The sequence below is a fragment of the Elephas maximus genome, chromosome 17 (genome assembly GCF_024166365.1).
Source record: "Elephas maximus indicus isolate mEleMax1 chromosome 17, mEleMax1 primary haplotype, whole genome shotgun sequence".
Lineage (NCBI taxonomy): Eukaryota > Metazoa > Chordata > Mammalia > Proboscidea > Elephantidae > Elephas > Elephas maximus.
In genome coordinates, this window is record NC_064835.1 from 49,628,511 (window position 1) to 49,654,664 (window position 26,154).

Here is a 26,154-nt window from a genome sequence, read left to right on the forward strand (position 1 = left end):
AATGTTAAAAAAAAAAAAAAACAAGGAGGCAGATGCTTCAAAGTTCGAATGACTTTCTAAAACTGTCAATGCATGAGTGGTGTCCTGAGATTAGAAGCCTCTGAAATGGCTGCTTTTAAAAGGATTCCCAAATATTTCATGGGACACTTGTACCATCTAAATTGGAGACAGATTGAATTTTGTAGGGACATTAGTATCTATTTTGGAGTCTGAAAGCCAGAAAAGGGAAGAGCAAAGCTAAATGAAGCCGGTTCATCAACACCAGGAAAGCAACTATTTTGTATTTGCAATAGTGTTACAATTAATTCTTCTACCTGTTTTGAAGAGGATCCCAAAGCCCTCTGTAAGTGTTTTTCAATCCATAGGTCATGACCTAGTGAAATAATTTTCATCACAGTGACTCTCCACTAGGAGGTACCACTGCCTGGGGGCATTTGGGACTCTATGGGGGGGGAGGGTATTTTTTGGTTGTCCAAATGATTCAGGGCCCTCCTGGCACTTACCAGTATTTAGCCAAAGATGCCAGGCATAGTGCAATGCACAGGGAATATAAGAAGTATTCATCATCCCAACCGGACTTTCAAATCTCCCACCACATATTCAAGTAGGAAACATAAAAAACAAAACAAAAACAGTTAAAATTATCTAAGCGTACTATCTCATGCTATTTTTCACATAAACACAAGATGTTTTTTGTAGTTTCAATAAATGCTTCTTTTCCAGGTATGCCACTACCCTATAAATTAAGAAAAGATTGTTTTGTTTCATTTAGAACTTTGCCACTGCCTACCAAAGGATGTGGTCTCAGGGGGTTTAAATACTGGAGGCTGAAGGTAGGTTGGCATGTGGTGGGCTTCACCAGGCTTACAGGAAAGGGAGACTTCATCACTTCCTGTCCCACGCCAGGCCATTTCACAGGGTTTAATTATTAAGATCACTCCCCTCCTTCTTTTACATACAAATAAATGTTTCTTCTTTTTTTTTTATTCATGTCTACTCTTCTTTCTTTCTACTCTTAGCTCTTTCATCTTCCTATGCTTTTTATAGGGTATGCCTTCTGATCTCTTTTTTTTTTTAAATCCAAACTCACTCATTACAAGGTATAGACATTCAACTACTTCACTGTAACTTCTAAGGCAGATGTGGTCCAAACATTTTAATATTAAAAAAAAAAAAAGGCTATAAATTATTCCCTTTAAATTATACTTATGGCAGCATATTGAATTTTGGGGGCAAGGGAGACTGTGTGATGACTTATCTACTATTTCAGGATAATAAACAGGGTGCTAAAATATTTGTTATAAAAATAAGTGAGGCACCGAGTCTGACAGGGCTGAGAATCACTAATTTAGTGGACTGCAGCCAGAATTTCTTAAAACATAGAACTGAATTGAAAATATCAGAATACACTTCAAATACTGTTTCATGAAACTGTTTCTATTATTAGTACATATTTTCTGGGTGCTATAAAAATGTACTTCCTGCTATAAGCCAAATAAGTTTGCGTGCCACTGTTAAAGTGCGCCCCAAACCTCCAAATGCCTTTCAACACTCTTAGGTGAAACTCAACAATTCACCTACCAAACAAAAAAAAACCCCAAGCCCACTGCCGTCGAGTCACAACCCTATAGGGCAGAGCAGAAGTGCCCCATAGAGTTTCCAAGGAGTGCCTAGAAATCTTTAGGGAAGCAGACTGCCACATCCTTCTCCCGCAGAGTGGCTGATAGATTTGAACTGCTGACCTTTTTGTTAGCAGCCACAGCACTTAACCACTATGCCAGCACGGCGGTACAGTGGTTAAAGCGCAGGGGGTGCTAATCTTAAGGTCGGGGGTTCGAACCCACCAGCCGCTCTGCGGGACAAAGATATGGGGAGTTCTACTTTGTCCTCTTGCGTTCCTATGAGCTGGAATCGATTCAATGGCAGTGGGTTTGGTTTTTGCATTTGGTACTGGGGCTTTAATTCACCTACAAGGTCCCTCAAAATTCCCTGGCTTCCTTCACAAAGCTCTCCTCCCCAGTCCTTGGCTCTCAGACTTACTCAGTGGTCCTTTTCACAACCCCCAGGTCCTCCTCCCCTCTCTAAGGCAGATGCTTTCACCTTCCCCACTTCCTGCATGAATGCCTTCTTCAAATCACTCTCAGTTCCTTTTCTACTTTTTCTGTCTTGTTTAAAAAAAAAGAAAGAAAGTCATGGGCCTGGCAATGGCCTTTTTAGGCATGATGAAATCCATAAGCCATAAAAGAAAAGGCAGGGGATAGTATTACAATAAAAATGAAAACCTTTTGGGGGAGCCAAAGAACATATACAAGACCAACGAGACTGGTAGAAAAGTCCTGTTAACGTAAAAAAAAGGTTTAATATCCTTAAGACATGTGACGATCAGAAAGAAACAAACACTTCTATGCGGAGGGGGGGAAGTGAGCGCAAAAAGAGTTTTTAAAACTACCCTGTACACCTACCCTGTGACCCAGCACTTCTGGGGAAACGAGAAACAAGCGCATCTGGGAGCTTCCTTCATGTTCTATCAAAGCAGCCACAGGTCCAGCCTCCGTTCACGGGAGGGGAACAGACTCCACTTCCGGATGTGAGGAGCGGGCTGAGTATACGGTGGAGGGAAAGAACTGAAGGTGGCCAGTCTTTGGAGACTCTCTACCACAGTCTTCATGTAATTCCTGTGCCTTTCTTATTAAACTTACTATTATGAGCTTCAGTTTTTGTTATTACCATGAATAGTGTTCCCCTGTTTTAAGGTTCAGGCGCTGATTGCTAGAGCAGAAGAAAGCTATTGATTTTATTGTAATTGTATATGCAGCCACTTACTAAATTATCTCATTAATTCTATTTTTAAAGAATATCTTAGATTTTTTTAAAAAATAGGAGCTCTGGTGCTGCAGTGGTTAAGCGCTCAGCTACTAACTGAAAGGCTGGCAGTTCAAACACACCAGCTGCTCCACAGGAGAAGGATGTGGCGGTCTGCTTCTGTAAAGCCTTGGGAACCCTGTAGGGCAGTTCTCCTCTGTCCTATAGGGTCACTATGAACCAGAATCAACTTGATGGCAGTGGTTTTGGTTTTTCAGATTTTTTAAGTATAAACTAGAATTGGCAAAAAGAGAGATGGTTTTTAATCTCATATATTCAAATGTTTATTTATATTGGTTATTTGACTTTCCAGTCTTAATGTATTCACTTGACCAGTAACGACTGGGTGATACTACTTCTGAGAGGGCATTTTGAAACTGTGTCTGTCACAATGACTGGGGGTTGTCCTGGCACCTGGGAGGTCAATGCCTGGGATTCCAGATACCCGCAATGTGGTGGACAGCACTACACAAAGAGGAACTGTCCCGCCTTTCAGGTGATTTTCAATATTCCCACAGAAAAATCTGTTTATCTTCGTCTGAACACAGAAGCTAACTGGATTTTACATTCAGATACAAAGTGTTTGTTTATTGTGCTGAAAACATACACACCCAAACACTTGCCAGCACAACTTCCACATTTACAATTCAATGACATTGATTACATTTTTCAGGTTGTTCTACCATTATCACTACTCTTTTCCAAAATATTCCATCACCATTCACATAAACTCAATGCCCCCAAACAAAAACTTGCCCTTTCCCCCTCCCCCCACCCCTAGTAAAAATAAAAAAAAAAAACGAGTAAAGATAGGAAGTGTTTTTGCATGGATGTAACACAGATCACAATCACTAGTAATTCAGCTACTGGGTAAACGGTTTGAACTTGACACGAGTTGTTCCAAAAGAAACAGCGTGATGACGACACTGCTTATGAGATTTGCACTGCCAACACACGTATGTTACAGACTTGCATTTGAAGCTGCACCTTCAGTGATTCCACATGTAGTACCAGCATCTAAGTCCTTCGTTATTTCCTTTAACTGTACCTGAGCAATTACATCTTGAGATACGTACTATTAACGCACACATTACTCCGTTCTTATTTCTTCTTTATATTAGCACACCATAACGCTCTCTTTATGTGAAAACAGTTCTTTATAGAAGTCTAACGAATAAACACAGAAAAAATCATAAGCACTGGCAAATCAGCGCCTTGCAACGACTATGAAACAACCATTTCAGACAGCTGACATCAGTGACCGCCAATAGAGGGACAGACTGACAACACGGAACCCACTGAGACAATGAAACCAGACATTATGAATCCCTTGATGTGATATAACAGGGAGTATCATGAAATATTCAGCACCTATAAAATATTTTACCAAAAAAAATTGAACCTGAATTTAATCAAACCACTAGAACTGAATACCACTTAAAAGAAATATGGGGGTGGAAGAATATGTTAAAACGACACTAGAAATATACAATCCAGAATGTGGGACATACTATCAAATAAATGATCCAGTTTCTTACAAATAAACAGTATTGAAATAGGAGAAGAGGGCTATTATAGATTTGGAAAGAAACACCAACCAAATGTAGTATGTCGATCTTGTTTGGATCCTGATTTTAACAAACTAACTCTAAAAAAGATTATTTGACACGATTGGGAAAACGGAACATGAACCGTGTATTAGATAATACTAAGGAATTACTGTTAAATTTTTGAGGCATAATAATATTGCAGATTCTGTGGTTTCATACACAAACACACACACACAGCCCCTATCTGCTATTAGAGATAAATAACAAAATTATTTATGGGTAAAATTGCTATGTGAATCTGAGATGTGCTTTAAAATGCTCAAACAAAAAAGGGGGGGTTGGAAATTGTTACGAAAATGGAAAGATGTTGGTAAGTGTTGAAGCCAGGTAACAGTATAGGGAAGTACATCAATTACATGTTAATCTCAGTCAATTAAAAAACAAAAAACCTTAGAACAGGAAAAAGGCAACAGACTCATGCCAGTCTTCTCTTTACACCCTGGTTAACACTAATCTATGGATCAATCCTCTGAGCTATGCAGTCAGAGGCGAGTTCCTACATGTCATCATTCAACACATCTATCTTGTCTATGAAGACAATGACAGCCTTTGTCTGACATACTATGTCTGTGGTCACGCTTTCATACACCAATGGGAAAAAAAAAGGTAAGTTTGGCGTGTTTGATCATGGTATATCCCTGATGGATCCTAACCACTATGATCTTCCAGGGACCTTTTCCTTAACAAACCTGTTCTCACTGTTTACAAAATCTCCCTTGTGTTTTCCAGCCTTGGGTCTTTTTCTTACATGCTCACTTCTGCCCACTACACTGGCCTGAAATGTCCACCTATTTCTACTCTATCCAGGCAAGTCCCTTTTCCAGAGAGCTTGCTCAAACCCCTTCTCCTCAGTCCCCTCATCTTTACCTGAATGCTTAGATCTCAGAATGTCAGAAAAGGATGAGACAACTCAGGGCTCTCACTGCCCTGTAATTTTAAATAGGTACACACTGCATTTTTACACTTCTGAACTCATACTGCCTGCTATTTAATTTTCTGTGTATTTATATCCTGTCCATGCCCATTACAGTGCAAATTGCTTGAGGGCAGGGATCATATATAAGGAAATATACCTTCTATATTGTCAGTACTCAAATTATATTCAAGGTATTTATGAGAATGGTAGAGAGCTGTTTCCTGTCTTCGATTTCCCTGTATCCAAGATGAAAATGATAAACACAATGAATGATAAAAACAATAAATGCTTCTATGTGCCAGACAATATTCTAAACATTTTATATGTAATAACCACCGAATACAGCCCCCTCTGAGGTTACTAAGCAGTGTACCCATTTTGTAAAATAATGTACAGAAAAATAAATAACTTACTCAGGGTGACAGTAAGTGGCTCCAAAGTCTCATTCCTAACTTATTATTCAGCATTTCAGGAAAACTCCAGTAAACGGAAAAATTTTGTCCACTGCAGAAGTCCAGCCTTAAGGTATCTATATAAACTTACAAACTGTCTCAGAGCCTGCAGTTTTCAGGCTCTACATCCCAGCAGCATATAAAGTAGAAAACAGGCTGGGATAAGAGTCAAGGGATGTGGATTCTGGTCCTGACTTTGTCACTAACTTGTAGTATGATTTAGCCTTTCTAGACCACAGTTTTATCTGGGAGAAGGAAAAAAAAGAGAGGAGGCTTGATTTCCTTCTGGACCAAAGGGTCTATTATTCTATTTTCCTCTTGATTTTATTGGTGAGAAAAGAACTAAAATAAACTAATTCATTACCCAGCTGCTAACCTGGCCTAATTTTCACAGTGAGGCCTCCTAGCCTGGGCCTGTATCCCTGCGCACTGGCATATAAGACACAATGGGCTCTCTACCACTGTGGAACCTCTCTCCTGCTACTTCAGGGAAAAAAAGGCAAGGCTCATATGCGCCCCACACACATTTACCTAAGACAAATGTGGGGAACTCAAGCCACAAGAAACCGGAGAAAAGGGTAACATAATCATATCAAGTCTGGACATTAAGATCCCTGATGGCATCACTGGGCATGTATTCCTATTTATTAATATTCATTCAGCTGAACTCCAGTTTATTCACCCAAGTGGCCTACACAACATCATCCCTCAAACATCTGACACCTCAAACTTAACACGTCTGAACACAACTCCTGATTTCCACCTCCAAACTTTCCTTCCCACCTTGTCTTCCCCATCTCGGTAAATGACCCTTTTTCTCACTCACTTGCTCTTACAAGGATAACCAAGCTACTATCCTTAATTCTTCCTTTCCCCCAATCCCGCAACACCACGCCAGCAAGACCTGTTGGCTCTTCAAAAATATATTTGGTCAGACCACTTCTCATCACCTCATGCCACTGTTCTAGTTCAAATCACCTTCATCTTTTGCCTACTAAAACCCTTTGCCGTTGAGTCAATTCCAACTCATGATGACCCTAGGACAGAGAACAGCCCTATAGGGTTTCCAAGGGGTGGCTGGTGGATTCGAACTGCTGACCTTTTGGTTAGCAGCTGTGGCTCTTAACCACTACACCACCAGGGTACTGCTTACTAGGACCTCCTAACCGGTCTCCTGCACTTTAGTCTTGTCTCACTCCGCCCAGTAGCTAGAATGATTTCCCTGACCATCCTCCTTTCCAATAAACCAGCCACATAGACCATTCATCCGCCTTCCATCAATCTGTATTCCCTCACTCTACTTTATTCGCTTGAGAATATTTACCACCACCCAAAAAATATTACGTGTTTCTTTTCTGCCCCTCTCCTTCACTAATATGTAAGCTCTACAACAAAAAGAACTTCGCTGAAAGATGCAGAAGTAAAGCTCTTTCATTACTCTATCCCCAGCTTCAGTAACAGTGCCTGGCATAATATTTATTTGTTGACTGAATGGATTTTCCTGATCTCTATTATATGCCAAACCCTGTGCCAGGTGCCCAGGATACCTCCAGCTGTTGCCATCTCACTTTTCTTCACTGACAAACTTTTAGGTAGTGTTCCCAATCTCTCGTGTTCATACGGGATTTAACATACTGAAATGAGAACTCCAGCCCACTCCTTTGAAACTGCTCATTAAGTTCTATCCAGAACCTTCCCCAGTTCTATGCCCCAAACCAATGAGCACTTCGTTCTTTATCATTTTGACCTTCCTGTAACAATATGGATCATATCCTTCTTTCTGAACATCGCCTTCCTAAGTTTCAATGCCAATGCTCTCTCCTGGTTCTCCTCCTAACCTCTCCAGGCCTTTCCCTTTCTGTCAGTCTCCGGCTCCTTAAATGTTATGTGTTCCCCAGGGTTTAATGATATGCCCTCCCTTGTGTTAATTCACACGTTCTCACTGTCCCTGAGCAATCAACCACCATGGTTTTATCTTAGCCCAGACGTCTTCCTCCTGACTTTCAGACCCACATATCGAACTCCTCCAGGACACCTCTACCTGGATGATCCACAGACACTTCAAGCCCAATATGCTAGAAATGAAACCCACCTTCCCCTTCCCTGCTTCCCCTGCCCTCAGGGCAGGCTTCTCTATCCTATGTGTGTATCTTGATAAATGGCACTGCCCAACTAATCAAGCCAGAAACCTGAGTTTTCCTAGACTTCATTCCTTCACAATCCCTATGCCTAATCAATCACAAATTTGTCTCCCACCTGCCCCTATTACCATAGCAATTACCTTAACTTATGGTAACTCATCTGTCCCCCTCTTCCCCTCCTCCCTGCAAATCCATCCTCCAGAGCATCTTTCTAAAACACAAAAATCAATGTTAACTCTCTGGTTTAAAGTTTCCTAAAAACTCACGCCCCACTGCCCTACCCTTAACAAGGCTCATCTCCTGGCATGAACCCCTCCCTTCCTGCTCCAGTAACGTTAAATTTTCTACCTGCCCCCCACCCCAACACACACAAAGGAAATTTCTTATGGTCCCTCCACAAAGGAAAAACCTTGCTGGTCATGCCTCCATGCCTGTTTTTCTCCATGGGATGCCCTCCCCCACACCATATTCCTGGTAATCCATCAACTATCAGCTCAAAGGCATATGACTTCTTTTGAGAGGCCTTCATGAATTCATGCATGCAAACTGAGGAGCCTTCCATATCTATTCTTCCATTATACCTTAGGAGTATAAATCTATTATTGTTCTTACTACATGTATTATAATCACCTGTCTCATCTCAGAGGGCTAGAATTCCTTTTGTTTTTTGTCCCTTGTACTCAGCACAATGTCGCCATATACAATAAGTATTCAGTACATATTTATTAAACGAAAAGATTAAAGCAGGGGTTGGCAAACCATGGCCTGCAGGCCAACTCTGGCCCATCACCTGTTTTGGTGCAGTCCATGAGCTAAGAATAGTTTTTAAATGACTAAAAAATAATACTTGATGATACTGGAAAATCATATGAAATTCAAATTTCAGTGACTATAAAATAAAGTTTTACTGGAACACAATCGTGCTCATCTATGTAGTCTTACGGCCACTTCTGTACTACAACAGCAGAGTGGAGTAAATGCAACAGATGATAAGGCCCACATCAAAACCCAAACCAAACTCAGTCCCATCGAGTTGATTCCGACTCATAGTGACCCTATACAGTAAAACTGCTCCACAGGGTTTCCAAGGCTGTAAATCTTTACAGAAGCAGACTGCCGTATCTTTCTCCCATGGAACAGGCTGGTGGGTTTGAATTGTCGACCTTTCAGGTAGCAGCTAAGTACTCAACCACTGTGCCACCAAGGCTCCTTTATGGCTCCCAGTGCCAAAGCTACTTACTACCCAGCCCTGTGCAGAAAAAGTCTGCCAACCTCTGGATTAAACATAAATGACCGTGAGTTTTGGTTTCCGACAGAATTTACTTCAAATCTGGACTTCACTTACTACCTGTGGAACCCAGGACAAGCATCCTAACCTCTCTGAGACTCAATTTCCTACTCTGTAAAACGGGATACTATTTACCAAGCTTGCTGGGCTGTTTGAAAAATTTGATAAGCTTTTTAGCTGAGCTCCGTGCTGCAGGTACCAGTCTCTAAAGTGCCTGGTACAAAGTAAAAGATGTTTAACGTTGAGAACACAGGCCTATATTTAAATTCCAGCACTACCATATACTGCGTGATCTTGGGTAAGGTGCTTCTCAGTGCATCGGTTTTCTCGCCTATAAAACTGATATAACAATACATATCTCATAGGGCTGTTTTAAGAATTAAATGAGTTAGTGCTGATATAAAGCCAAACTGGTTTTCAGTGTTGCTTCCAAGACTAAGACAGACTAGGAAGAAAGACTTGGCAATCTACTTCTAAAAAATCAGCCAATGAAAATCCTACGGGCCACAATGGTCCAGTCTCATTATGCACGGGGTTGCCATGAGTCAGGGGCCAACTCAACAGCAGCTAACAACAACATGTGAACTGCTAAGAACAGTTCCTGGCATACCATAAGCACTCAGTACATGTATTTCTACTAATATAGCAGATACTTGGTTAATATTAGCCCTCCTCCCCTTCTTCATCTACTCTACCTCCCACCCCTATTGCCAAGAAGCCTACACCTAAAGGAGGAGACAGGCAAGTCAGTTGGTCAACATGCAACACTGTGACAAGTGCTGCTATAGAACAGAGTGGGTAGGAAAGAGGTCTTTTGTGGCTTCCAAGTCCATACCCATCCCAGTTCTCCTTAGCTCCCTGACTGTTCCTCCCTGACTCTTCTCTTTCCTTTGCTCCTAAATAAGGACTCAATTCTCCTCCCTTTCTCTATACTTTCTTCCTTAGATATCTAGCCAATCCCCAGGCTTCGATGCAGAGGTCTATAAAGTTCTTATCTCTAACTCGGTCTCTCTCTTCTGAGCCCCAGTTTTTATTTCTACAACTCCTGTAGAGCATTTCTACCTAATGGTCTACCTTCACTTTAAATTCAAAATGTCAAAAACTAAAAATCACTCTTTTTCGTCTCTCCCCTCCTACCTCCCCCCCTATATCCTAGAAGGACCTGCATTCTTCCAGCAATCTGGCTGGTTACCCTGTAATTACACTTCATTCCTTGCTCCCTTGCAATGAGACTTTATCTCGGCCATCTTTTCCTTTCTGTTTCTACTGCCATTGATTAATTCAGGTCCTTTTTACTTCAGGTCTCATTCTGGCAAAAAGCCTCTAACTGGTCTCCCTCCCACAAGCACACGCTACTACTCTAATCTTCCTAAAGTATATCACTTTTCATTCTGCCCTTTCTCTGCTTAAAAACTTTTAAAGTGCCAGTCTCTCCTCCATCCCATAGTCTGTGGAAAAAGGAAAAGACTGACCTTAGTGTAGCAATCAAAAATCCTTGGCTATCTACCTTGTTTCAGCCTCCCTCTCCAACCTTATCTCCTAGGATAAAAATACCCTCACCTTGCAGGCGTTATCTAGCTCTGAAAACATTTTCACATGCGCTGGCATTTCCTCTCCACAACCACCCTCAGAGAGAGGCTACACAGGGATTAGTCTTCCCTTTCTACAGATGAAAACAGACTTCCAGCCCTGAACTGGAAGAACAAATAGGCCCTTGTCCCACTTGCCCCTCAGAACCTTAGGTAAGAGAATCAACCTTTCTAACATAACTCACTCCCACCACTTACATAGAGGAGTCTTCTGTTCCAGAAACTCTAGTCTCCTCACTGCTGTCCCGTCGACCTCCCTCCAACACCCATCGTGCACTTTACCTCCCACCATTCTCTCACTTAGGAGATAGCCTACTACCCACAACTCTTTCTAGAAAAATATAGTATTTCTCCAAATCCTGAGTTTAAATACCACTCTTCTGGGACTGCCTTCTTTGCCACACAAACACTCTATTCCACTTGCCAACACTATATAACTTGTAGTAATCAATATGACGGCTCCAGTCATGCTAAACTAGGAGAAGTTTTACCTACTCAGACCTTGCTGCTTCAGCCATACCACACGCTCCTCCAAGAGGAAAAACTACTAGAGCTTTCTACATATTTCATAGCACCTGTCCAGTATCTCGCAAAGTTCTGGATTAGACAGGCTATGCCAGGATTTTTCACGCAGCAGGTTACAATCCACAAGTAGAATGGGAAATTGATTTAGAAGGTCACAACTAATACTTTTATTTTTAACAGAACAGAAAGCAGGGTGTAGTAAAGTAAGTACGTTTGGTGAAACTCTTGTTTTAATTACATATATATATGCATGTGACTACTGGGTCATAACATAAAACATTTCTTACAATGGTGTAGTATTTTTTCAAAAAGTCTGAAGTTGCTAATGTAGGTGACCCAATTTCTAGCCTTGAGGGTTTTATACCTAAACCAGAGAGATACTTGCTTTCCACCAAAACCCAGACCCTCCAGGAAACATTAGCTAAATAGAATGCATAGATAGTGGGGCCCGGGAGAAGGAAGACAAAGCTGAAAAGAGTGCTGAGTGTAGGGGCAAGTCTGTAAAGAAATGTTTTCAGAGGTGTTTGCAATGTGTCACAACCTTGGGTTTTTACTCTCCAGCCTCTGCCATTTGTTTACCCAGAAAGATCCCCCTAGGCAGGGCTTCTGAATAGTGCTTTGCAAAGCATTGATGGTAAAACTGTCCTTAAGACAGCCTACAATAACACTAGGGTGTGCAGGATCTACCCCAGGGTATGCAAGCCTCATTTCCTACCCCTTTTGGGAAGGCAATCTCCACTCTCCCCAGAACATTCCAAGGATCAGGGCCTCTGCACTTGCTGTACTCTCAGCCATCTCGTTCCTCCTTTGAACTTCCCTCACTTAGTTCAGGATTTCCTTCAAATGTTCACCTTCAGAAAGGCCTTCCCACGCCATCCTATCTAAAGTAGTCCCCTGCTCTCTATTCTCTTAGCTTACTTTATGGCTTTGTACAACATCTGTCATCTCCTAACACACACACACACACAACACGAACATTTTTGGGGGGGGAGGGGGCCTATCCCAAGTGAGCCCTGGTGAAACAGCAGTAAAGGCTTGGGTGCTAACCAAAAGGTTGGCAGTTCAAATCCACCAGCTGCTCCTTGGAAACCCTACAGGGCAGTTCTACTCTGTCCTATAGGGTCACTCACTGTGAGTCAGAATCGACTCAACAGCAACAGGTTTGGTTTTCTATCCCGAGGCCCACAAACTTTTTCTGTAAAGAGTCAGAGAGTAAATATCAGCTTTGCAGGCCATCCAGTTTCTACTGCAACTACTCTGCCACTGCAGCAAAAAAGCGACCACAGATAATATATATATGAGCACTTGTTTTGTGTTCCAATAAAACTTTATTTACAAAAAGCAGGTGGTGGCTGGATCTGGCCTGCTGGCTATAGTTTGCCAGTTCCTGATACCCCTTTTAACAGAATATTGAGGGTCATAGAGACAGAAACCTTCTCTGATTTGTTCATTATGGTATCTCTTGTGGCCAGAACAGTGCCTGGCTCCAAATCTATATATTTAATAAATATGTGCGGCATGAATGAACACTACTAGACTGGTGTGGAGAGCTATAATCCTCTTCTAACTCAGGGGACAATACCATGGTGTTTAATGCATCAGTAAACGGGGCCAAGGTCAGCAGCTTCATTTCCATTTGGTTAGTATCAGACCATTAAAAATGGCCCCATGCCATTGTGTGCCCCTGTCACCAGCAATAACTATCTCACACATAAATACAGCTCGTAATAACTGGGTCCAGGTAGGAAGGAGCTTGTAAAAACATAAATTACTGGGTCTCACTTCAAGAAGTTCTGATCCAGTAGGTAGAGCCCGAGAATCTACATTTCCAGCAAGTTCCCTGGTACTGCTGATGCTGCTGGCCCTGTGCTGGTAACAGTGCTAGAACTGTTACCACTGAGTAACAGTTCTAGCACTTTTATGCTATTACGAAACCAAAGCATAAACCAAACCTATTGCCATCGAGTCGGTTCTGACTGACAGTGATGCCATAGGGCAGGGTAGAACTGCCCTATAGGGTTTCCAAGGCTGTAAATCCTTGTGGACGCAGACTGCCACATCTTTCTCCTGTGGAGCTGTTGGTGGGTTCAAACCACTGACCTTTCAGTTAGCTGCCAAGCGCTTAACCATTGCACCACCGGGGCTCCTCTATTAAGAAAAGAAACCATAAATTCCTGAAGCTCCAGTGATCTGGCTGGAGGAGGACTGAAAAACAGTACCATAAAACTGACTGCTCAGTAAAATGAAGGCAAAGAAACACTAGGCTTTTAATTTTTAACAGACCATCTTCTAAACTGTTCTATTTTTACTTGCAAATCTAGTTTTAACTGCATAAACAGTAAGCCGAAAAGGTAGAGGAGTGAAATCACCAGTGGGTAGTTTACCTCAACAGTGGGCTAGTATCGGTTCTGCCATCAATTTCCTTGAAAGTCCTTTAAAGAAAGATCATTACCACCTGCTTTTCTAACTATTAGATGCCAAGTCTTCTCAGGATGGATACTAGAGATCAAATCTCATTACAATGAAATATAACCTGTAATAAATTACCAAGCCCAGTGTACTTTCTTCAAATGATGAAAATTCTATAACGATCATATATAACTTACAAATATCCTCTGGATTCACAATAAAACTTGCAATGAACTAGTAACAATTTCTACAAGTACTACATCTCTCAGAGCAGGGGGTTTAAAATACCCCCAAACTCACACTAAAATCACCTCAAAGCCATTATGTACCCCTCCAACCTCAAACAGCAACAAACGGATCAGAATTTGTATACATTAAGTAGCTGTTATAAGGGAAACCCTGGTGGCGTAGTGGTTAAGTGCTACGGCTGCTAACCAAGAGGTCAGCAGTTCGAATCCACGAGGCGCTCCTTAGAAACTCTATGGTGCAGTTCTACTGTGTTCTCTAGGGTCACTATGAGTCGGAATCAACTCGACGGCAGTGGGTTTGGGTTAACTGTTATAAGGTGGGTTGTTATTGTGGTTGTTAAGTAAGTTAAAAATTAACTTTAAAGTAAAAGAGTAGTGGAAAAGCTAGGTTCTCAGGAGAGAAAGTCAAGGAGCAGAAATTCAGACTTTTAACGGACGGCCCAAGAAGTAGAAGCAATACTGTATCAGGAAGTACCTACAACAAGAGCCAGCACATGATGAAAAGACAAACTAGTAGATCCCCAAAGCACAGGTCCAAAGATGGTTCTCAGCTAAGGCCAAGTACTTTTCATGAAAATTCAGCATCCAATTTAAAATGTGCTGAGTATAAAATATACAGCAGACTGAGAAGACTTCATAGGAAAAAATGCATAAAATTATCTCAACAGTTTTTACATTGATTACATGCTGAAATGATATTTTGGATACACTGTGTTAAATAATACATATTATTGAAATTAATTTCCCCTGCTTTTTATCTTTTTAACATGGCTGTCAGAAAACTTAAAGTTATGTGTCAAAGACGATAAAATGATATACGTGGCTTGCATTATGTTTCTGACGGACAGTGCTGGTCAAGCTCAATTCCATCAGTAGATCTGCTACCCCCTCTTCTTTGGGTCAGTAGACCTGCTATCCCCTCTTCCTTTGGGTCAGGGGACCTGCTACCCCCTCTTCCTTTGGGTCAGTAGACCTGCTATCCCCTCTTCCTTTGGGTCAGGAGACCTGCTATCCCCTCTTCCTTTGGGTCAGTAGATCTGCTATCCCCTCTTCCTTGGGTCAGTAGATCTGCTGTCCCCTCTCCTTGGGTCAGTAGATCTGCTATCCCCTCTCCTTGAGTCAGTAGACCTACTATCCCCTAGACCTGCTATGCCCTCTTCCTTGGGTCAGTAGATCTGGTATCCCCTCTTCCTTGGGTCAGCAGACCTGCTATCCCCTCTTCCTTGGGAGACTCCTAAAAAGCTTGCAGGAGATGATCTGGAGCAGTGAAGGAGCGTGAAGGTGTAAAGCATGTCGGACACGAGTGGAGATCCTCGGTCCTGGCCCCATGTGGGAACGCCAGGGCTTAGGTGCTCATCCACTGTCGCATGACAGGAAGAGGTTCTAATCAACATTCTTCCTAGACAGGATCTAGTCCTACTTCTGCAAACGTGCATCCGTGCCGACAGCCATACAAATAAACACGCTGCATGGTTCACATTTATTACGCATTGTAATTAACTGTATCAGAATCCAGGGCACTATTAATAAGGCTGAATTTAAGATCTCTGAATATGAAAACTGGTTCCTATTGTCCAACCACCCGCAGCTCCAAGCATTTATTTTATTCTTACCAAAAAGAAGGGACACACCTGTAACAACTTCTTTACATAATCCCCACTCACCTTGCTTAAAGCGTCCTTAACTCCTAATTCAGCAAGCTTCTCATTTGTGTGCACTGCCAGATCTCTATAACCATAGAAGACAGACACCAAAGGAGAATACTGGTTGACAAAGAATGGCAGGAGGAAGTAGGGTCTAGCTACTCACCCTGGCAGTTGTTGCTCATATAACCATTAGGACTTCACAAAAACCGACGGTGCAAAAAAACTACACTGAACACAAAACTTAAGCATTTAATCCCGCAAACTCTTTTCTAAGCACCAGGAAGATAATTACAAACCTACTAGGAATCATCTGAGGGTACTTTAACATATGCAGACTTGTATGGAGATTTCAGAATGATACTAGTTCAATGACAACATTGTTAGAGAAAGAAACGTACTGCTGGGCAGAATTAGAAGTAATTGTGAAACAAATGAAAATAAGCTAAAATGGGGGGGGGATGCAAATATTGCCAGAACATTAAAATACTTACACGATATAGTTATTGCCATAAAATATCAACTCAAGGATTAATTCCAGCACACTGGAAAAGAGCCACAGCCTAGACGATGGGAAAGCATCTAATTCCCAAAGGTATTTCAAACCCGCTGATTATCATCCCACGGTGAAGGTCAACGACCTGTGCTAAGCACTGGCGATGACACTGAGTGGTACTCAAGCAGGCAGTCCATAAATATTCCCTGAACGAATGACTGAATGAACGAGAAATTTCACATACACAGTACACTTAAGATGCAGAACCCACGGCCAGTTAATCTGAAACCAGAGACAGGGCAGAACAAAACAATACCGAGTATAGTCTCAAGCCATCTTCCTATGAATCAGCTCCCCAAGTTGCTTTTGCTCGATGTAATTTTAATTTATTCATCCCCTCCACTACTTATGGAGCCACCACAGTTCTAGGAAAGTTCCAAGTCCTCTTTCCCACAATCCCCCTCCCTCATAATCAGTTACTCCAAATAATGACAGGCGAGTGTTTCCAGTCTCACTGTTTTTCAGGCTAGGATTTACACATTGAAGTGTTGTTTTAGGCCAGTATTAACAAATCTAGCAATCACAACCACTCACAGGGCCTCCTACATGCCAGACAACATGCTAGGTGGGAGGGTACAAAGGTAAGTGTAACACTATACCTGTCCTTCAAGTGGCTTGTGGGGTAAAGAGGGAAGCAGACAAGTAAAGAATTATAAAAAATGCCTGGAGAATAAGGCAGGAGTGCCACTACAGGACCCTTCACTTTGCTGGGTGGGAGGGAAGGGTGACAGTCTTAAAAACAATATAAGAAACAAAAAATTCAGGCTGAAACATTAATTGTAGTAGAATACACCTGCGATTGTCCTAAAGGTCAACTCATAACTCGTCAAGGTGGCACTCTAAAGTAACTCTCCTAGTGAAAATCCTATCACCATAAAAAAAGTTGGATTTCCTGACACCGGCACTGGGTACTAGCAAGACAAAAAAAAAAGAAATAAAGAAAACCCACACAATTCAGCAGAAAGTAATGTGCAAACCTAATTAGTCATGATGTCAAGAGGCTTCACCCACTTACTTGTTCTGCCTCTCCTAGCTGAAGGTGACACAAATGACCCACTCTTGTGATTTCAGTTCTTTTTTTTTCTAGCAGCAGTGATGGATTTGCAGGGATCCATCCACAAGTTCTTTCCGACACCCCCTATTATTTTTCAGGTTGCTGGCTGGCACTGCGGCCATGGATGACGTAAGAACAAGTGGATGTTTATAGGAACTGGGTAGACCCACAACTGCCTCACTACAACTCATAAGGACAACAACTAAGAACAACTGTAGTGGTGATAACAGTGATTAAGAAACTCTTGGGGAGGGACAGGGGGCAGGTGAAGGAGGCAACAGGAATGGCACCATGGAAGGTGCCCAACAGGCAATTCATCTCTCCTTCATTCTCCAGGACACTGAGTTTTCACCTGCTGGGAACGGGCTCTCAGGATATTCTACCAGGCCTGAGGGCTGGTTTTCTGTTTTCTGACTTCCTGCAGCTACAGACTATTGCCAAGCTTCACACCTACCTTGTCTTTCTTCTGTCAACATCCTCCGACCTCTTGTCCTCACCATCCCAACACCCTCCCACTTATTGAACACTTACTTCCTTCCCATGTAATCTAGTAGTATGTTCCCTCAGAAAGCTGTCTTATCCCAGATCTCCAACAGGAATCAGAACGTGGCTAATACATAAAAAAAACATGTTTTAAAATGCTCTGATCTGTATACCTCTGCGAGGGCCATCGTCTCTTTCCTCCTCAATTTTAATGAATAACTTCAATGATGATAAAACCTCACAACTGGCCCAATAAGCAACATCATGATAAACGGAGAAAAGACTGAAGTTGTCAACAATTTCATTTTACTTGGATTCACAATCAACACCCACGGAAGCAGCAGTCAAGAAATCAAAACACGCACTGCACTGAGCAAATCTGCTGCAAAGGACCTCTTTAAAGTGCTGAAAAGCAAAGAAGTCACCTTGAAGACTAAGGTGCACCTGACCTAAGCCATGGTGTTTTCAAATGCCTCATATGCACGTGAAAGCTCGATGATCAATAAGGAAAGCGGAAGAACTGACGCCTTTGAATTGTGGTGCTGGCGAAGAATACTGAATATACCATGGACTGCCAGAAGAAGGAACAAATCTGTCTTGGAAGAAGTATGACCAGAACGCTCCTTAGAAGCAAGGATGGCGAGACTATGTCTCACATACTTTGGACATATTATCAGGAGGGATCAGTTCCTGGAGAAGGACTGCTTCGTAGAGGGTCAGCGAAAAAGACGACCCTTGATGAGATGGACTGACACACTGGCTGCAACAATGGGCTTAAGCGTAACGATTGTGAGGATTGGCGCAGGATCGGGCAGTGTTTCGTTCTGCTGTAACGTAGGGTCACTATGAGTCAGAACTGACTTGACAGCACCTAACAACAACAAATCATTTTAAAGAAACGAAAAACATCATGGCCCCAAGCACAATACTAAAATTAATACAAAATGAATCTTCTATAGACAAAGAATTTTATTATGAACAGCATTCTACTTTTAATGTTTATAAATATGAAGTGTAGGAAACACCTCCTGAGTCCATATTCATGAAAGCCCAGAGGAATATTTATAAGGAAAAAAAAAAACATGATTTCTAGGACAATCCAATGATACCTGAACCTTCGCCTCCAGCTTAAAAAAAAAAACCACTCAGCAAATTTACAAGGTAGATGTTACACAGCTAATGTTTTAAAAATTAAGTTATGACTCAAATACACGGATTTCTTTAAAAAATGTTTCAGGCCTAACATGTAGGATTTGTTTGCTCATTTGAAATCAGTTTTTTAAGTTTCTACTGTGAAAAAAGTTTACTATCTTTAAAGAAGGTGGCTGCTAATATATCTTAAAAATCTTCTAAGGCTAAAAGAATTTCTTCGAAATTGAATTCCCAATTTAAAACAAAAAGAAAAATTTACTACATTTCAACTTAAACACAAGTTATGCCAAAATATGGGAAAATGGGCTTCAAAACCAACTTTATATGGAATCATGAAATCAAAGACTCCAGAAGTTGAAATGCGATGCACTTCTCATTTACATTCTTACCTATCCTTTACTGAAAGCAAAGATAAGATTTACTGAAATTGAAGACATCTTAAAAATGTCAATCTTTTAGCAGATTAAAGTAAAATAAATTGTCTAAGAAGACAAAATAAGAATCTTTTCAGTGGGAGTCAATTTACTTCGTTACAGGAAGGCAAAAGGCACCCCATTAAAATCTCATGCTAATTGCCAATGCTGGCTTTGCAGAACGCAAACCTTCAAAACAAAATTACTGCAATTCGCTCTTCGACTCTGTGTGTGTTTTAAGTGCCATACAGCATTTTTTGAGAGGAGAAAATTGAGATCTATTAACAAGAGTGGTATAACTTTCAAAAAGTCCGGTCTATCTGTTCTTGTACTTTACATTTTGAAAACAAACACCATCAGATGCTTCTGAGAATAGCATAGCAATATGATCGCCTGCCCATTTGTGTCCACTGTAATTTTTACATACGAAAACCTTCAAAAAGTTAGGAGAATTATATATCAGGTAAAGGAAAATAAGGCCTCTATTTGAAATCTCAAACAACAGTGCCCAAAATGAAGAATGGCCCCAAAAAGTTAAAAAGACACTTTAAAAAAAGGTGTTTAAAATCACAGTAGATTCACTTTCCGAAACTGGACAAAACTAGTGAGCAAAAAGCTCGTAATTATTTTGTCATAAATTTGTTTATCCCTTCTTATGGCACGTTTCACGGTGTGCTGGAGAAGCTGTGGACAAGTGCGTCTTCCCCATCAGACTCAAGGCGAGGAGCTGGGTCTCATTCACTCATCACTGTGTCCCTTGGTACCTAGCAGAGCGCCTTACGCGTAGCAGTGACTGAAAAAACGTTGAATGATTAAAGGGGATAAACATATTCCTAACTCCAAGCAGTCCATTAGGCTCCAACTCATGTAACAACATTTATAATTTCATTTCAGCTAATAAGCACTAATTTGATAAGTGTTTTTTAAATACGCAAAGCTATTAAATAGATTTTAAACTCTGAGTAACGTATTTGTATTTTAAATGTATTTAACAGAAAGTACAGAGAAAATTTAAAAATACTCTTACACAAATAAAACAGAAAATGATTGATTTTACTGTGAACAACACAGACTAGATAGTGTTGGTATGGTGAACAGAAAGGGACTGGGCACTAATGTCTGCAAAATACGTTTGTGAACACGACAAGAATATTACGAAGAGTAATTAATTACGAGGCTCTGGAATTCTTACTGGAAAAGTCAGAATGGGCAGGCAGGAGGCTTAATTAATGTAGAATACTGCCATCTCTGGAGTCCCTGGGTGGTGCAAACATTTAATACTCGGCTACTAACAGAAAGGTTGGAGGTTTGGGTCCATCCAGAGATGCCTCGGGGGAAAGGCCTGGTGAGCTACTTCCAAAGAAATCAGCCATTGAAAACCCTATGAAGCACAGTTCTACTCTGGTATTCATGGGGTCACCATGAGTCGTGACAGACTCAACGGGGAGCAACTGGTCTGGTACTGTCATCTCCCACTCAGACAGGGTCTGGGAAGATGGGGGAACCTGTCCGCCACCCATGAGGAACACAAACTTATACCTCAATCTACACAGTGCTGATGGAAAGTGAGGTACAGAGGGGCTGATGCAGTCTATAGACACACTTCCCATTTCACTGTAGCATTCCCCAAAAGAAATGATGGAATATAAGCAGAGAGAGTGCTTTCTGGACCCTCCACAATTCCAGTTTCATCAACTCTATAAAGCTCTAGTCTAGACTAAGGATCCACAAACAAGGCCCCTGGACCAAATACAGCCACCACTTGTTCTTGTACGGCCCCAGAATTAAGAGCATTTTGCATTTTTAAATGGTATGGGGGAAAAACATCAAACAAATAATCCTATCTTGTGACACATGAAAATTATATGAAATTCAAATGTCAATGTCCATACATAAAGTTTAACTGACCATGCTCATCCATTTCCATATTGTCTATAGCTGCTTTCATACTACAATTGACCCTATAGCTCACAAAACCTAAAGTATTTACTATCTGGCCTTCTACAGAAAAAGTCTGCTGACTTCTGGCCTAGAGCATCCCTCTATGCTCCTGGTTGCATCTCTCCTTTCTTAAGCCAGTCCACTGCTTCACAAGGTGGAGACTCTAAGCTTGACAGGTGTCCGTCCATCTGGGGGCAGTTTTCTAGCCTTCAGTGTTGTCCAAAGTTATACCACTACATATAACATAGCGCAGCTGATTAGACTGGGCACAAAGGCAGAGTAACAAGTTACACTCATACAGAAGGCCCTGAAAAAGAAACACAATGCAAGTACAACCTTACCTGCAGCACCGTTCAGACCTTTTACCAGACTACTGGAAACAAGGAGAACTTCAGAGAACTCGGAGGTGGACAGATGATTAAAAGCTCAAAAATCATAACCACTAAAGAAATGTTAACAGAAATGGGGTTAGTTCGCTCAAAGATGAGAAAAGAACTACAACAGTGAGGGTGTCAAAACTCTTCATTTGCTTGGAAGTCAAATTCCTACCGATGAAAATCCTGGTAGCCTGAAATACTATGCCACAAAACATATCTAATGACTTAAATGTGATTCTTAATGAGACTGCCATGCCTGCCTGAGGCCATAAACTATACCCTTAAAAGAGAATCACTCGTCAAATATTGTACTGTAAGTCTTCGAGAGATGTATTACAGGAAGGGTGTGCTATTAGTGTGCTGAGGTGCAGCAATGTTCAAATAACTAAAAGGTAATATAACTTTCATAACTACGCGTCTTTCCATAGCACCAAATACGGAAAAATGGGTTTAAGTCACAGAATTTATGTTACAGTCAAGAATGTTCTGTGAGACTTTATAATTACTCTAACAAATTACTGAGAGTAAAGGAATCTTCTTCCCAGAAGACCATTCAATTAGAATAGACAATTTAGAACTATCTGGATGTTTTGTTGAAGTAAGGAGAATGGGCTATACAAGTTCTCAAAGAGCCTTCTGCAATTTCTCTGTGAGTAAGAGCCGGCAGTCATTGCTCACTTCCGTTTTGTCTTGAAGGTGGTCAACGCACACACAGTGACTACAGTTCAAGATAAACCTTAATAGCCCAAATTAAAACTCAGCTGTAACTTAATTACAACTTCGTTTAAATTACAGAGATAGAGAATAGATTTCCATTAAGAAGATAAAATGGGAAAATAAGCATAGCTTCCCCATTCTTCTATATTCCTTTCAATGATCACGAAATCCTTCATTTCAAAATGTCCAACATGTGTACACAGTAAATGCTCAATAAATACATCGTGCAGAAAATCACAGTATATTTCTGACTGGTTTTGAAACTTCTGAAACACAGAATTCTTGAACACAAAGCGTTTTGAGTCAACCTCAACAATGCAAATAGTAATGCAAATTCTGAAACTTGCTCTAAATATAATTTAACTCAATTTGAGCCTTTTCGTCTCAAAACTCTAAAATTTGTACTTCCTTCAGGATATCCTTCCCACGGTGTGAAGCACACACTAAACTTTCTCCCCTCCTACAGCACCTTATCCAGAATTTAAAAGCAAGACTGCACAATACTTCCCAGACTCTTCCACAATCTTGCACTAACCTTACCAGGATAAACTTTTCGCCAGGTCTCTTAATACTTTTTAAAGACCTGTAGTAGTGAAACAAAGAAAGCACAACCCCCTCCCCCTTTTCTAAACCATATGGCAGTAAACCGAAGTTAACTTATTTTTTACCAGCCCAACGCCTTATACATGGGTCCTGAACATTCATCTCTTTGTGCCCTGGGACTGCCCTAAAGGTGTCTGCTTATTTGCAACTGTAACCCAACCGCGTTTTTAAATCGCACAACAAAGTCTAAATCGCCCCCGACCATTAAGTGAGACCTCACCACGGGCATTTACCAAAACCTGGTTTGCAAGGCAGCGCACGCCGGGCGAGGGCCCCAGGCCGGCCGGGAGCGAGTCCTGCTCCGGCGGGGTGACCGAGCGGGGAGTTTGCTCGCTGCGGCCGGGCCGGATCCGCCCCGGGAACTTGGTTACCCGAGCCCAGGGACGCGCCGAGGCCTAGCCGCGAGGCCGGGGCGGGATCCGGGCGGCGGGGGCTTCCCGTTCACCGGGGCCAGCAGCAGAGCCTTCCCGCCCGCCCTGCGGTCCCTCGCAAGCAGGGGCACTCGCCATCGTCTCCCGGCGACCAGACGCGCCCGCCGGGTCCCGGGCCGGCTTCCCTGCCGCCGCCGCGGCCCCGCTCCGCGACCGCACTGGGCCCTTCCGGGGCGGCGGGAGCTCTAGGCCGCGCCGGGGCCCGCGGCTCCGGGGCCGGCCGGCCGGACCGCGGCGTCCGGTATGAGTCCCGAGGGCCGGGATCCCGCCGGTAACGGGCCCCGTCGTCTCCCCTCCCCCTCCCCCGCCCCATGACAGTGCAAACCCTCCAGCCGGCCCGGCCGCCCCGCCTCCGGCACCAGGCCCGGCTCAGGGCCGCGGCCGCGGCGGCGGCGGCGGCAGCAGGGGCGCAGCGGCACTCCACCCTCACTCGCTCCCGGGCCCGGTGCCTGGGGCCGGGCTGGGGCCCCACTAGAGTCTCCGTCGCTTCCTGGCCACCCTCCGCGGCGCCCGGGCCGGGCGGGGTAGGCCGAGGCCCGTGCGGTGGGGTGGGGGCGGGGGCTCCTCTCACCTTCATGTCGGGACATCCTAGTTCAGACGCTGGCGGCACGGCCCCTCCCGGGCTCCGGCTGCAGTGTCCCCCGCGGGGTCCCGGCGCTGCCCGCGCCGGCCGGCCGACTCCCACTCGACTCCCGGGCTCGGCCGCGGGGGCGGGGTGGGCAGGGGAGGGCTCCCGCGGCGGCGGCGGCGGCGGCGGCGGCGGGGAGGCGGCGCGGGGCGGGAATGGGGCCGGGCCTGGCCGGGGCTGAGCTCTTCCAGGAGGCGGGTCCGACGCCGCGGCTCCGCCGGCGCCCGCCGTGACACGGTCACTCTCGGGCCCGCCGGCTCCCGGCAGCGGCGCCGCGCTCCTCAAATCCCGCTCCTCCCCTCCCCCGGCCCACCCCCCGCCCCTCTCCCCCGGCTCCCGGCCGCCGCCTCCTCCTCCTCCTCCTCCTCTTCCTCCTCCTCCGCCTCCTTCCGCCGCCCGCCCGCCGGCCCCGCCTCTCGCTGCCCGTGCCGGGCCCAGCCGCCCGGAGGCCCCGCGGCCGGCGGTCGCAGCGGGGGCGGCGCGGCGGTGGCGGCGGCGGCGGCGGCTCGGGGCCGGCGCTCGTCAGCGCTCGTCAGGAGGCCGCGGTCGGGCGCCCGAGCCCCGGCATGGCCGCCGCCGCCGCACCGCCCCGCCGCGCAGCGCGCAGGGAGGAAGAGGAAATGCCCGGCCGCCGGCGCCCGCCGCTCCCTCGCGCGGGCCGAAGGGCGCCCGGCCGCTCCCAGCCCCGTCCGCGGCCTGCCCGGGCCTGGGCCGTAGGCACCCCTTTCCCTGGCTCGGACCGATCGTGGTTGCGGGTGCTTTCCCGCGGCCAGCTGCGGCCCGAGGCGTCGCCGCCCCTCGGCCGCCTGGCGAGCCGCGGTTGGGAGGAGAGGCCCGGGGACTCGTGTTTGTGTTTCTTTTTAAGCCAGCTGCACTGAAGGGAAAGGCGGCTGTCCTCCGGTAGTCGTTGGGTGTTCCCCGGCCCGGTGACTCGCTGTCGGGAGAGGGCGTGGGCGCAGGAGGGGATCCAGGAGGTGGCCGGGCCTGCGTGCCGTGCTCCGCGGTCGACTCCTCGGGAACCGTCTGGGTTGAAGTCTTCCTCCGGCCAGCCCCGGGTATCCCCAGGACCCGCGCAAAGTTTCTTCAGCGCCGTGGCTCACCGTGCCTGGAAAACTGCTGGGGTTTTGTTATTTTTCCCTGCCCGTATTCTTTTCCGTTTTTATCGATTGTTATTTTTCCCTCATTGCTTTTAATATAGTTATCAAATTTGTTTTCGGCCATTACGAATCCCACAAATCTGTATACTACCCATTACCGTGTGTCAGCGTGCTGTGGTGGGAAGAGCTCGCGTTTGGGAGTCACATCTGTCATGGGGTTCTGGTTCTGGTATCCACTGTGTAACCTTGGATGAGCTATTTAACCTTGCTGAACCTCTGTGTCTTTGTCCATTTTTTGTTAGTTTAATTTATTCTTTGCATTTGAAATTGTTCCAGTTTTTTGCATAAAAAATAACTCTTTTCCTAGGCTACATCTGCTTAGGTTCTAGGGTACTACTTGCTTTGGGGTTACTCTTATACCCTGTCCAGCATCCACTAGCTGTGTGACCTGGGGCAAATGTCTTAACCTCTCTATGCCTTAACTTCCCCATCGTTAAAATGGGCATAATAGCAAGGTCTGATGATAATAACAGATCCATGTTTAGAGAACTAAGTGCTAAAATGTATATAAAATATTTAGCAGAAGACATAGTAAAAACCAATTTGTTACCATATTTCATGGAACCCGGTTGTAAGACACTTCTGATTTCAGATATTAAAAACCCTGTTACATGTGAGGAAATAGGCCGCTCAGACCTATCCAAGGGCCATATCTGGTAGTAACTAGCTGACGAACTAGGTATCAGCCAAACTAAGGCTTAAACGAACGGGCTTAAATGAGGGTTTTCGTTACCCAAAATATTTCCATGGCATGTATTGCCTAAATTCAATCCAGCACAGCTATTTTAGAAAAGAAGTCCAATGGGGCCATAGGTGAGGTTTGGTAGAGTAGAGAGCAAGGCTTTCAACAATCCCAAGGCTAGTGAACATTTACTGCTTGCTCACTGCCACGCTGAGCCATTTACAGTGTTGGTATGTGTAATTCCAGGCACCACTCATTTAGGAGCCTCAGTTTCTTG

At 44.0% G+C, this 26,154-nt stretch overlaps 1 protein-coding gene across 1 annotated transcript in view; it reads right to left on the reverse strand.

Annotated features, from left to right (window-relative positions):
- KCMF1 (potassium channel modulatory factor 1) overlaps positions 1–24,341 on the reverse strand; it is an 86,290-nt gene extending 61,949 nt beyond the window's left edge. Inside the window, exon 1 of the mRNA XM_049856509.1 lies at positions 23,982–24,341. Within this exon, the coding sequence (XP_049712466.1) occupies positions 23,982–23,997 (16 nt within the window). The 5' untranslated portion in view covers positions 23,998–24,341. The remainder of the gene's footprint in view (positions 1–23,981) is intronic.
- Positions 24,342–26,154: the final 1,813 nt, after the last annotated feature.